Here is a 13,016-nt window from a genome sequence, read left to right as displayed (position 1 = left end):
CTCAGCTGTCGATTTCATGCTGAGGTAACAAAAACAAACGGAGCACTGGTAGTGTAGAGGTGCGGGCTTCAGTTTCTCGCAGTGCCCGCTCTTCCTGTCAGGCTGAGAGGCAAGTGAGCCCGCAGACCCTCAGCAGCTGAGTGCGTTGTTAAGCACCAGTGGCGGCGAGCGTGACAAACGGGGCGAGGCTGACCTGCAGCAGAGCATGGCTCCTGGAGGAGGTCTTGTTGGCCGCCGTGGACTCCATGGTCCGCTCCTTGTTTCCTTTGGTGAGCAGCCTCATCACCTGCAGCGGCCAGTCAACCCCCATCACGCGGCGACCAATCAGGGGCATCTTGTCAGTGCACACTCCGGGGCCGTTCGACGGCGTACGGCTGGCCGTCGGGAGACGCCAACCACGTGCGAGGGTGTGTGTGCTGTTTGCTCGGCTGGGGTGCGGTCAGGTCCCCATGCAGCGGAATGGAGCCCGTCTCTGTCTTTTTTTTCAGGAAATGCCATTGTAGATCTCGAAAAATGGCGCCGGTATCTGTTTGAGCCAAATTCCGACGTTCTAAGCTGCATGCCTATTTGACAAGGCTATATATATATATATATATATATATATATATATATATATATATACTATTCGACACCGTGCACGTACGCCACACGGAGGTTATTCGAGAAGGTGCAAGCGACATCGCAAAACCGTCGTAAAATGCCGACATGTCTCGCTGAATAACGAAAGGTCTATGTATGCCACCAGTCGCTGGTAATACTAGCTGGCAAAGCATGTTTTAGCACAAGGAGGCAGGGCGCGTCGCTCATATAAAAAACATCAGTTCATGAAATGGGCCAGATCGCCTTCCCACAGAAAGTGTGCACCGAGTTCTCACCTCCTTAGTATTGAGGGTGGTGACCTCAGAGAGACCAGCCACATCTATGGTGCCCTTCTTCGCGTCCTCGCGCAGCTCTAACGTATGGCTGCTCGGCTTCAGAAGGTCCCGAATGTTCTCATTGTAAATCTCCAGATAGCTAAGCGTCATCTGCCGGTAGGTGAAGACGCTTTACCCTCATGTAGAACACCGTATGCATACGCAAATGACGATGAGCTTAGATACACAATTTGTTTCTGTCCCATCTTGTGCTCGTAGGTTTCGTCCTTCGGTGCTCCCGGTATCATGACTTAGCACGCGCTCGGGTGAGGGTCAATTCAACCCCCGCCCCCCAAACCCCCCACCCAGAATGACTTCTAAGCCGCGCGGTATAGCTGCGTCAAGTCTCGAATAGCTGTAGGTAATTAAATAACGGATATTTTAGCATTGAAATGTGATGTACCTTGTAAGGCCACTAACCTATGCTGCTTCAAAGTCAGGCCAGCCGGTGCTGCCAGCGAAGGCCAGTTCCAGAGAATCATTCAATTTAATGCGCCAACGGAGTGCTAGACAAAGCCATATATATCTGAGAGAGGCTCTTCGACAAAACACCAACTGAATTTAGAACCACAACAAATTTCATTGGCCTGGAGTCAGCAGGGATGAAGGTGTCAGACCGAGGTCCAAACGAACCTTTTTTCTCGAGAGCTTACTATATGAGGTGGTTTCTGGCGCTCCTTTCAAATCTATAAATAACAGAGACCGTAAAATACATGCTCCATGGACTTTGTATAGGTCAGATTGGGTCACAGACCTAAAATGATCACGGCCAACATTTTGGTTTTAGGAACACACGACTCGGCGTGATCCCTAACGCTCGTTTCAATGGCAAAATAGCAGCAATCTCGTAATTTTTGTTACCTTAACCTTTTTCAAGATAACAAAGGGTTGCTGATCTTAGAAACACCATTGAACTTTTGCTTAGAACAGCTATCTGAGTTCACGGTGGTTGCATGAAGAGGTCTGAGGGACTTTGGACACCCACCTTGAGTTTGACCTTGTTTGACCTTATTGAACCCTAGATCACAGCCTAAAAACGCCAAATTACGACATAACTGAGTTTATATGCAGGCAAAGCCACCCCATGAATTTGGTGATACTGGCTGTCTTAGTTTCCGAGATCTCAGGGGGTCAAATTGCCCCCCACATGAGCGAAGGGTGTTTAACCGGCCACCCGGGCGCGTGTTCAGATGTGCATGTAACGTCCTGCGTATTTTCGGGCTTTTTGTCAGACGGGCTCACCATAAGTCTACCCACGAGCCATGCTGTCATTACACCTACGCTATCACTGACGATGCATGTACGGCGCCTTTGCTCGCAATGCCATTCGGCAGAGTGGCGTTGTGAACTTTCCCAATAAGCTTTACAGCTAAAATGGAAAACTTTTCACAACATAACCCCAAAACAACGCCGGAAAGTAACCATAAAACTCATCCAGTTGCAAGCTGCAGCCATCTCCATGTTTCGGGGGTGAGTACCTTGAAGTCGATCTCTTCCCGTCTGGCCTCCATGGCCCTTGAAGAGGTCATTGAGGGCGCGCACCCATGATGCCCGTGCTGCTCAGGAGTGCCGACCATGGTGTACGTCCTTTGCCGGCGCCTGCCGATCCACATGTGCGAACTGTCACGCCTGTCGTCCGCACGTGCTACTGTCACCTGCCAGTCCACATGTGCTAACTGTCACGCCTGGTCAGTCCCGCACGTGACTAAACGTCACGCCTGTCAGGCCGCGCAATGTGCTAACTGTCACGCCTGTCATTCCACTGCTAACGTCACGCCTGTCAGTCAGTCCGCCGTGCTAACTGTCACGGCCGTTCAGTCACGCCTTCATCGCACGTGCTAACTGTCACGCCTGCCAGTCCACACGTGCTAACTGTCACGCCTGTCAGTCCACACGTGCTAACTGTCACGCCTGCCAGTCCACACGTGCTAACTGTCACGCCTGTCTGTCCGCACGTGCTAACCGTGACGCCTGTCAACGCACACGTACCAACCGCGACGGTTGCCAGCGCACACATACCAACCGTGACGTCTGTCAACGCACACGTACCAACCGCGACGGTTGCCAGCGCACACATACCAACCGTGATGTCTGTCAACGCACACGTACCAACCGCGACGGTTGCCAGCGCACGCATACCAGCCGTGACGTCTGTCAACGCACACGTACCAACCGCGACGGTTGCCAGCGCACACATACCAACCGCCACGCCTGTCAACGCACACATACCAGCCGCCACACCTGTCAACCCATATGTTCCAACCGCGACGCCTGGCCGCCCGCTGGCCGTTTGCAGCTATTATCAGTCCGTTGAATGTCGTTGATACTGTTATCTGTTACGTGTCGTAACTATGTGTAGTATACCTGGTGCACTTGCTGCAATGAGCGTGTAATTATGATCACTTCATGCCATATAATGCCATTTATCATGGCGTGACGAAGTTTGATGACCAGCGTTCGTGTAGAATCAGTGATCCAACGTGGACAGTGGCAATTGCATATGAGCATATCTGAAGATGATTTCAATGATAAGGACAAGCTAGCGCAATATAGTGGCACATGCCTTAAAATACCTTTCGTGACAAGGCACGCGTATTCATATAATTCATATTGCGAGCAATACGCGTGCGTTAACCCTGTCACGACTCGTCCAGTTTGTCCCAGTGCTCACCTGTGGGGCCATAGGCGAACACTGTGGCGTTGAAGCCCTGCAGTACGTCATCTACCAGCCCCCGGGTGGTGCGCTCGTACAGCTCTTTCTGCAACACAACCGGTAGAGCTGGTCAGTGCGGGGCAGGCTTTGCGCCGAAACAGTGACCTGGCAGATTGTTGCCATCTGGATGGTTTGTGAGAGTGAAATCCCGGCTCCCCCGTTGTTAGGGTACATGCAGGTGTTCTCCAGCATTACATGGCTCGGCATCTTCAGACCTGTGCTATATGAACTTGAGATGGATGAGGAAATGTTTTAATCTTGTTCTAAAAATCCCTCTTGAAGATGCGACGCCAGATCAAATAAATCCGCAAACAAAGCCTCCCCTGCGTCCTTACCAACAAGTCATCAGCCCGTTGTCATGTGGACATCACATCAGTCTGGTATCGGCCATTTGGGTGGTAGGAATATCGATATTGTTTTCATGCTATTACATCCCTGGCTCGGGCTTCTCTGCCCCTTGCTCCTCCCCTTGTTCGAAATCAGCCAATCAGTACTGAACCGGGCGGCGGTCAGCCCAGATTCTGAGCGCCCCAGGCTTGCCAGTTGGGCCTGACAGGTCAGATGGCTGGGGTCAGGGTCAAGGGGCAACGGATAAGCACCGACGGATTGTGTGCGGGGGCCGCCGGAGGACCAGGGTTCTGGTAGCACCACGTCCTGCACATCCCGCTGGATGAATTTTGGAACGCTGGGATATCAGGTTATGTAACATGAAGCTAGAGTGAATCGATAAATGTGCGTAAATAACCACATTTCACACAAGTAGCCCAATATGCATACACATAAAATGCAAACACGGCACGAGGATTAACTAACTCAGCCGGCGCCTTAGCCATAGAGTGAACACTGCGAAAGTGCCATTGATGTTTTCTGTCATATTGGGTCATCTGAGGTCACCAAAGCGTCATTGGCAAGACCACCAAGCTACAGCTAAGCAACCTTCCACTTTATCCCATCGGAACTGGCCAGGGCGAGCAAATCAAAGGCGCATACTCACGAAGAAGACATGACCTTAAGCAGAAGGCCAAAAGCACATATCATGAGTATGTAACTGCTACGCTTCAAATTAATTCCAAAAATGACATACTGAACATGACAGCGTAGGCACCTACTGGATATATCGGCAATATCGGCCATATTCCCAAACAGGTGGTCAGGCGGGGTGCGAGTGAGCATACAGCTGTAAGAAGCCGGCCATCGCTGCTGCAATGGGCGGCGTGGCGCGGCGCCTGCTTCGAGGCCTGCTCGGCCCGCCGGTCTGTGACCGTGGCTTGAGCGCCGGTAACACCGCATACAGCTGTAAGAAGCCGACCATCGCTGCTGCAATGGGCGGCGTGGCGCGGCGCCTGCTTCGAGGCCTGCTCGGCCCGCCGGTCTGTGACCGTGGCTTGAGCGCCGGTAACACCGCATACAGCTGTAAGAAGCCGGCCATCGCTGCTGCAATGGGCGGCGTGGCGCGGCGCCTGCTTCGAGGCCTGCTCGGCCCGCCGGTCTGTGACCGTGGCTTGAGCGCCGGTAACACCGCATACAGCTGTAAGAAGCCGGCCATCGCTGCTGCAATGGGCGGCGTGGCGCGGCGCCTGCTTCGAGGCCTGCTCGGCCCCCGGTCTGTGACCGTGGACCGCATACAGCTGTAAGAAGCCGGCCTCGCTGCTGCAATGGGCGGCGTGGCGCGGCGCCTGCTTCGAGGCCTGTCTCGGCCGCCGGTCTGTGACCGTGGCTTGAGCGCCGCTAACACGCTGCTCGCAGACGTGCGTCCGAGTAAGGTTAACGCGGGCCTCGAATCTGGACTCCGGTACTCATGCTCAAGAGGAATATATTTTCCTTGCAGAGAAATGATATTCAGACTCTGGCACCTGCGTGCGAGAAAAGGAAGGATTTGGAGGGCTCAAATCAGAAAGTATTGGCTCAGATCAGAGAGATTTAGTTCATTGGGAAGACATTCGTAAACCTCTGGCTAATCAGCGGCGGCTCATGGTGAGGCCGAGCAGAGGTCAGGCAGGGGGCGCGAACGAGGGGTCAGTCGGGTCCTAGCTCCCGACTGACGACAGTCGAGTCCTAGCTCCCGACTGACGACAGTCGGATCCTAGCTCCGGAATGACCAGATAAGCGATACATGTGTGTCCCCGTCCCCCTTTTGAGCCGCTGGAAGCGGCAAAAGGGTTGGTGCCCTATCTCACCTACGGCCGACGGCTCGGGCCACTCCCCGAGGGCCACAATCATATCCTACTACCAAGCCCCACTGAAGGCTCAATGACAATGAGCTCCGCTGCCGCCCCGGGAGATGTGCATGCATACTGATATTGGGCTTGTGAAATAGCAGTGTGGTTGGAGTGAGTTGGAGCGGTCCCCAGAATAACGTGGGTGAATTAGAGCGGTGTCTGGCATAACAGTTTTAATGCAATGTCACCTTGCTTTTACGCCTCTTCCTTGCATTTTTCGGGTTGCTATAACTTTGTCTCTGACCATCTCTAGCCCTGGCAATGTGACATGAACAATATTTTTGTCTTGGGTGACCTCGTGTGGAGCTGATCAGCTTTCAGCTCCGGGACTACCGGCTCATACACAGACTCGGACGAGGACCAGTCTGGGATGACCCGGGTCTATGGCTCCATCGCCGAAGGTCAAGCTCCGACCTGGAACCACTAGTCGTGGACGTGACCGTACTCGGCCTCGGACTCGTGCTGTATGTCAGGGGCAGACCCGCGACGCCAGGACTCGCGCTTCGGATTCTGGACCCGGATTCATGCTCGGCTGGTTGATGAATTGACACGTGGTTGCCGCATGACGAAAAGATCAGGAACGCACACAAGAGGGAATCATGCTGTACCCCTGCCTTCAGCAAAAGCAAGGGTTCCTCATACTGGGCCTATGGCATTGAAACAAGAATTTTCGTAGGGCGCCTTGTTTCTCACTGTTCATTACAGCATGCCAAAACGTCCAGTGACACAAAGCGGCCAACAAGCGACAAGGCACCTGCATCTCAAGTAGTTCACTTCAGAGCCTCTGAGCCTGTGAATATCTCTCAGGGCGGCCAAGCGCTGGAACCGACCCACACCGAGCTCGCGGTGCTTTCTCGGCAGGCCGTGCACCCGTGCCGTGATGACGGCCGGCGGCGGCACATCAAGCATTCCCCCTGTGCCGTGATACCGACCAGCCATGGGCACATTAGGTATCCCCCCCCCCCCAGGGTAAGTGTAGGCATACATTTTCTCACTTTCTTCTTCGCGCGCCATCCGTGCGGGATCGGTGAAGCTTGCCCAGAGGAACGTGGGACGGCGAGCAAGCCGGCAGCGGCCAGGAATTCCACCAGCCCAACTACCCAGCGGAGCTTGGGACGGCGAGCAAGCCGGCCCTGGCCAGGAATTCCACCCGCCCAACCCAACACGACCATGAGGTCGAGCGGGGCCTGAGAGCTAAACGCGGACCCGTCCGACGCTCCGGCCGATCAGCCCACAGTGTTGACCGGATCTTCATGGAATACGGTGTGTGTCGCCCGGCCAGGTGGGGTAAGCCGCCGTTTTCCCTGGCGGAACGGCTATGACGGTGACCTCTTCTACCGAAATGGACCATCACGCCACAGGAGAACGCCTACCCTCCGCAGACCGATCAAGACTAATGGACGCGAAAGTTAGATCTCCGGCGACGCAACATGCGTATAGGAATGTTTAACTACCATGCTGTGAGGATGTTTGCCGCTTCAACCCAAGAACCCCGCCGCCCCGGCGCCGCCATCACCCCAGCCGGCGTTAGACGCGCCACGCCGCGTGGGAACTGGGCCACAGGGGTGCGCGTAGGGCCCGCCCAAGGCGCGAGCGGGCGGGCCCTGGGACGGCCCGCCCGACTCCTTGCGTCGTCGCCAGAGACACCACGCTCGAGATCTGGCCCACGGGCACGTTGGCGCCGGACTCAGCGGAAGTAGCGCTGGCCGGTCTGGTGACACATTGGACGGAGGAGGAAAGGCGGCAAATTTATCGGTTTATGCGCAAAAGCGAAGGCGGGCTGATCGAGTTGAAAGATTCATGGAAAATTATAAATCATGCAAGAGGCCTAAACAGGGGTCTTTCGAGGGAGCCCCGAAGAGGTGCTGAAAGAGAGAGAGGGAGGGGTTTTTCGAGGGGGGTCCCGAGGAGGCGCTGGAGGAGAGAGGAGTCTCCCGGAGTATCCCAAGGAGTGAGGAGCGCGGAAGAAAAGTGGTGGTGACAGTCGGGAGGCGACATCTGGCTCCGCGGACGACACGACACCGGCGACAACATGCACGTATGAGCCCACAGGCTGTTGTCCCAATTCCTCCCGGGCCATGGACGGCTGGCGCTCCCGTGCCCCTTGACCCATCCCTACCGGGCAGGCGCAGGCCACGGCCACCTCTTCTCTTCCGCACAGTTAAGGAGCGTGGAGGGCACTGGCCATGCGACCCTCCCGGCCGGACAATGTATCTCGGGCGCGCTCCCATCATTAAAAGAGAGGGGGGAGGCATGACGTGTCACGTGACGAGTCTATGCCTTAGTGATGCTCTTTTTTGGTAAACGCCGGTGTCAGTCCGCGTTTTAAATGATTTAGCGTGGAGGCGAGGCTGGAAGTGATTCGGCCAGGCGGTGACAGGGCACTCGCGCCCGGCGTGGCTGAGCATGGTGTCCGAGGCGCATGGCGCGCGCTTCGGCGCGACGGCTCGCCCATTAGCCTGCGCCGGGGCTACCTAGATTTTTGCCGTTGGAGGCGGCCACGTGGAGCCGCAGCGCCTGTCTCGCGGCCCTCGCTCTCCCGCGTCGCGACTAGGAGCGGCGTATGGGCCACCCCTACATGTTCCTGAAGGTGTCCTTTGATTATGGTGTAAATTAGTGGAACGGTTTGTTTTTCTTACATTCGTTTAAATAGAGTTTTTCCTAAGCAATTGATGAGGTCAATTTCCGCCGGGCTGTCAGACCTTTGTTCGATACGCAACACGCCGTTCTCTCCCGAAGATCGAATAGTATAGCGACCGAAACCAAAGGATGACAGGTGCGGAACGCGCCCGAGCAGCACGGCGCGACTAGGGCAGGGCTGAGAAGCCAGACGACCGCAGTCCTGCTTTTACGCAGGTGTGCGTTTGTGGGGAGACTGGACTCAAAGGCACGGTCTCGCTTTTTTACTAAGAGACGGTTGACCCGTTTTGGTGTTTCTCGCTTGACCCTGGGCGTGACGGCATAAGGAGGCATAGGTCATAGTATGACCCAGGGCCAGTGGGGGCCGCCTGGGATGCCGGATTATGCACGGCGGTAGCTGGATCTATCTGTTGGTGTACCATGTCTTGGGAGAGAGCAAGACACAGCCTGCTCTTTTCCGAGGTTGTATATGCCAGACCTTATGAGCGCTTGATGGGGGTATGTTTGGGACGGATAGAGATCCCGTCATCGACGCCCATAGGAAGGGCGGCGAGGAACCAGGTCGCAGACCAGGCCGGTCAGGCCGAGTCTCCAGAGCCGGCCGAGGAGACCGCGAAGCGTGAACGCAGGTCACACCGGGCGTTCGTCTGCTGAGGGGCTCCATCGTCACATCGGGCGCGCTGTCTGCCTCCAGGCCTCTGAGGGACGCGCCGTGGGGCGGTGCCCTGCAAATCTCGCTCCGGCAGGCGGGAGGCGAGGGCGCGGAGGCGACGCCTCCGCGCTGGACGACGGGCTGCCTAAGGCTCGTGCGCGGCAGCGGGTGGCTGTGAAGGGTGGGCGTGGCCAAATGAATGATGGGACGCCCTCCGTGGACGGAACGCGGGAAGCGTCGTCGGAGCAGGGAGCAGTCACCCCGGAGGTGAGGCGAGGGAGCGAGTCGCCGTCCAGCTTCGGACACCTGATGTCGGCCCAGTAGCCGAGTCGGTGCCGAGATGACAGGCTAGCATTATACATTCGAAATAAGGCTTAAACGTGGCTTTATTGAATGTCTAAAATGTGATAAACGCATTTCAGTTAGCTTAACGAGGACTCGCGCAGACGAGCTAAATATATGCGCTGGATATGCGCTGGATAAAAGGGAGTCCCTATTCGCTAGCGAACCAAGAATGAGTGGGGTGACGTGGGCGCCAGCGCATGTGTATGCTTTAAGTGAGTGTGGTGGGGCGCCGAATGCATGGAGTCTGCGGGGATACGTTAAGGCCGAAGGGGCTCTCAGGGTTGTTATCCAGCGGGCTCTTGTCAATGTAATTCGCCAGTTGCGCGGGACCCTTGCCAGTTCGGCGCATTATGAGTGCATCCAGTTCCGTTTTTGCCCAGCTTAAATATGATCTTAAGCTAAAAAGGTGGAGGTGGGGAATCGCGGGTAAGGGCGCACAGCCGTGTGCGGGGAAACAGCCGTTCATAGGCCATGACCGGTCCCACCAGCCGCCAATGATCCGGTCACCCACTTCATCCTAGCTCTCTGGCTCACATGAGTGTGTGTTGATGTTGGGTGTACCGGAGTCACAACATGCCGCGTCGTGCGATAAAACCATCTGGCTCGTATGCTGACCAATGGGCTCCTCAGTACAAATTCGCTCCTGCGTGGGGGGGGGGGGGGCGTGGCCGCAGCAGCCGGGGACGCACAAACATCCAGCAGCGGCCAGGTAGCAGCGCAGCGCAGCTCCCTCCCCCCTCGCGCACACCTTAGCAACATTGGGCTGGCCGGAAAACACACGCAGGTGATTATTGCCGCCAAGGCGTGGGCGGCGCTCGCCGGCTGTTCATCGATGGTCCCCGTTCAGCTATCATCACGGGGGCAATACATCGCCAGCTGGGAGCATACTGCGGTCCGGCGCAGGCAGCCCTCGCAGAGCAAATGGAACGGGTTCCATCGCCGGCCTAATGGAACGGGTTCCATCGCCGGCCCCATAGCGCGACGTTTGCTGGGGCCATAAGACACCTGCAACCAATCAAACAGAAAGCAGGACACTCTTTGCCGGGGTCTTTATCTGCTGCACTCATGCGGAGATGAGGGTCATTTTTGGGAGCTGTTGGGGTCCGGTCGTCTCACCGGACCACTTGCGAAACGGACGGACGACCACTTCTTACGAGAATCCTGTGAGCGAGCTTAGAAGAGCGTGCAAGTATGTGCAACCTATTGACGCTCTCTTCTGGAACTTGCTGCCCATCATGCTTGGTTCCAAACACATTACGAGCGGCTGTTAATCCCCGTTGCAGGAGCTAGATCATAAAAGTTACCCTTCCCCCAGGCGAGTTTTCGTCTAAAGACAATAAATCACCGAAGAAATTCGAAAGACGTTAAAACAAACATATTAAGAGGATTACTCCTCATTTGTATGGGGCTTTGAACTGAAATAGCATTCCTGAAGATCAATCATTACGTGCAGTTCACAGTCCTGCTCTTCCCAAGACCTAAGCCCCATTAGTTTCTGAACAACACGCCCGCAAGATGTGCGTACTAATTCGGGGAGACTATTTCAAGGACACTCAGACATCCATGACGCCATAATAACCTCATTCAAATCCTGACATTCCATTGGTCACACGGTGATCAGGCAGAAAAAAATAATTGCCGAGTCGTTCATATCTGGCGTTCGTGAGCACTGTTTCCAGATATAACGGCCGTCGATTGGCTCTGGGTCAGTGCCGTGCAAGGTATGATGACTTAATCAACCATGACGTATTGAGGAGCTTGAGTACGAAACAGAGAAGTTGTGTTGCCCAGAACAGTCTTTTCCACTTAAAAGGATGCCAATAGGTATAAGTGAGCTAATGTTGTCATGTCTGATATTTGCTTCAGTATGGTAAAATGTGGGGCATTCCCTTTAAATAGTGAGTTGCCGTGGTCAATGTATTTTGACGAAACCACGATACACTTTCTATATATGTAGGTGCCTGCTTTTATGAGCAGGAGCAGTCAGTGGCCTCGTGGTCAAGTAACACAGTTAAGTGTCTCAAACGGGGGCATCGATCCTAATTCAAGCCACTTGGTGGCATGCAAGGCGATTATCTTTCGATCGGTGTTGAGCAAAGCCGGGTCACGGAACTTCATGTGAGCTCTAAATCCCATTGTAAATATCTAGGAAGTGGTAGCACAACGTCCTATGCCACACTAGATTAATAGGCAGCCATTCCACAAAACGTGTTCCGTATCGCTGGATAATGATCTGACCTACTTTCGGTTGGATATAGGGCATCAAAACAGCTCTGTTTTGGGCCTCATATTGACATGACTTGGCTCTCAGATGTTTACATTTCTTTGTTCGTAAAAACGGGCCAGTCCTGTTGACGTTAGCGTGAATTTGCATCAAAGCTGTGACAATGCAGGTGATGCACTAATGCATGGTGGCAAATAACCTGGGTCGAATGCTCTCCAAACGCCATGTCGTAGACAAATTGTTTTTCGTGGCGACGCTTCTGACGAAGCACGTCTTTCTTGTCCCCGTCATTTTCCTGCAGTGTAATCATCTGAAACACAGAATAGACAGGAGCTAAATGTACTCGGTTCGTTAAGTGCGGTGTATTTAGAATAGGCCACTTTCTTCCTTTGTAAATACTACGGCCAAGCACACAGATTAAGAAGCTCTCACCCATTTCCCAAAGGTGAGCAGCTTTACCTTTGGCTCAATGTCATCACACGTGGACGGCCAGCCAGTCAGTAGCGGCCACCGGCAACCCGGCAAATCGACAATTTGTGATTCACAACAGGAGACCTTTCGCCGGGTGCACGGAGGCAGGTCAACACCACCCATGCGGCACGACACTTCAAGCTGACGCACCTTATTGTCGAGCGCGTCTGCTACTCTTCCGCGCGCTCTCTCGTTGGGCGCCAGAGGACGTACGCGCACTGCCACCTAAAACGGAAAAACTGCCGTAAAAAACAAGGCGCGATGATCTGAGGCGGGGGCAGAGACGGAAAACACGGCCGAGAGCGTGATGTCACTCCGACTTGGATACACACACGAGTGCCGTCGCATAGTTTGGCCTTGTGCGTGTATGAAATACCGTGCGCATGTATTCAAATATGCAACGAATGATTAGGCCCGATGCACTTTATTTTCCGGCATGGATACTCGGCATATGAGGCCAACACTAATCTGTGCGAGCGGCGTCAACATCACGCACACGCTGGAGGTGAAGGCAGCAATCTGCATTCCCACGGCCGGGCGTCCCGTCACCACCTCCAGCTGTGACGGCGCCACCATTCTGGGGACATCGCCGCGTGCTTACACTGTCGACCACTGCAATACACTGTGGCTCCTGAATAGCAAAGATCTGATTTTTTTCGTAAACGGACGATCCATGAGATCCCGGAACTGCGCTCCATCAGTCACAGGACTCCAAATATCAACACTCGCTACCTCCGCAACGGTCAAGGTGCTTTGCTCAGTTGGTTGACGAGTATCAATAACCACTGAAGAGTATCAATGATCAGGCTTGTGCTTGACTTTGTTTGGCTCGATTTGA

At 54.6% G+C, this 13,016-nt stretch overlaps 1 protein-coding gene and 1 long non-coding RNA gene across 2 annotated transcripts in view; both read right to left on the bottom strand.

Annotated features, from left to right (window-relative positions):
* LOC119103089 (kinesin-like protein KIF19) overlaps positions 1-13,016 on the bottom strand; it is a gene marked incomplete in the record, with an annotated part of 63,855 nt that overhangs the window by 32,663 nt on the left and 18,176 nt on the right. The window contains 2 exon segments of the mRNA XM_037226537.1: positions 194-286; positions 876-1,025. Coding sequence (XP_037082432.1) covers positions 194-286; positions 876-1,025 — 243 coding nt within the window.
* On the bottom strand, positions 3,588-12,404 carry LOC119103503 (uncharacterized). Its single transcript, XR_005094769.1, has 3 exons — positions 12,329-12,404; positions 11,907-12,017; positions 3,588-3,673 (listed from the first exon to the last, which is right to left on the bottom strand). It is a non-coding gene; the product is annotated as an uncharacterized LOC119103503 (long non-coding RNA).

Source organism: Pollicipes pollicipes, unplaced genomic scaffold, assembly GCF_011947565.3.
Source record: "Pollicipes pollicipes isolate AB1234 unplaced genomic scaffold, Ppol_2.1 Scaffold_5724;HRSCAF=6776_pilon_pilon_pilon, whole genome shotgun sequence".
In the NCBI taxonomy this organism is placed as follows: domain Eukaryota; kingdom Metazoa; phylum Arthropoda; class Thecostraca; order Pollicipedomorpha; family Pollicipedidae; genus Pollicipes; species Pollicipes pollicipes.
Note: the sequence above shows the minus strand (reverse complement) of the source record. Positions and strands in the feature narration are given on the sequence as shown.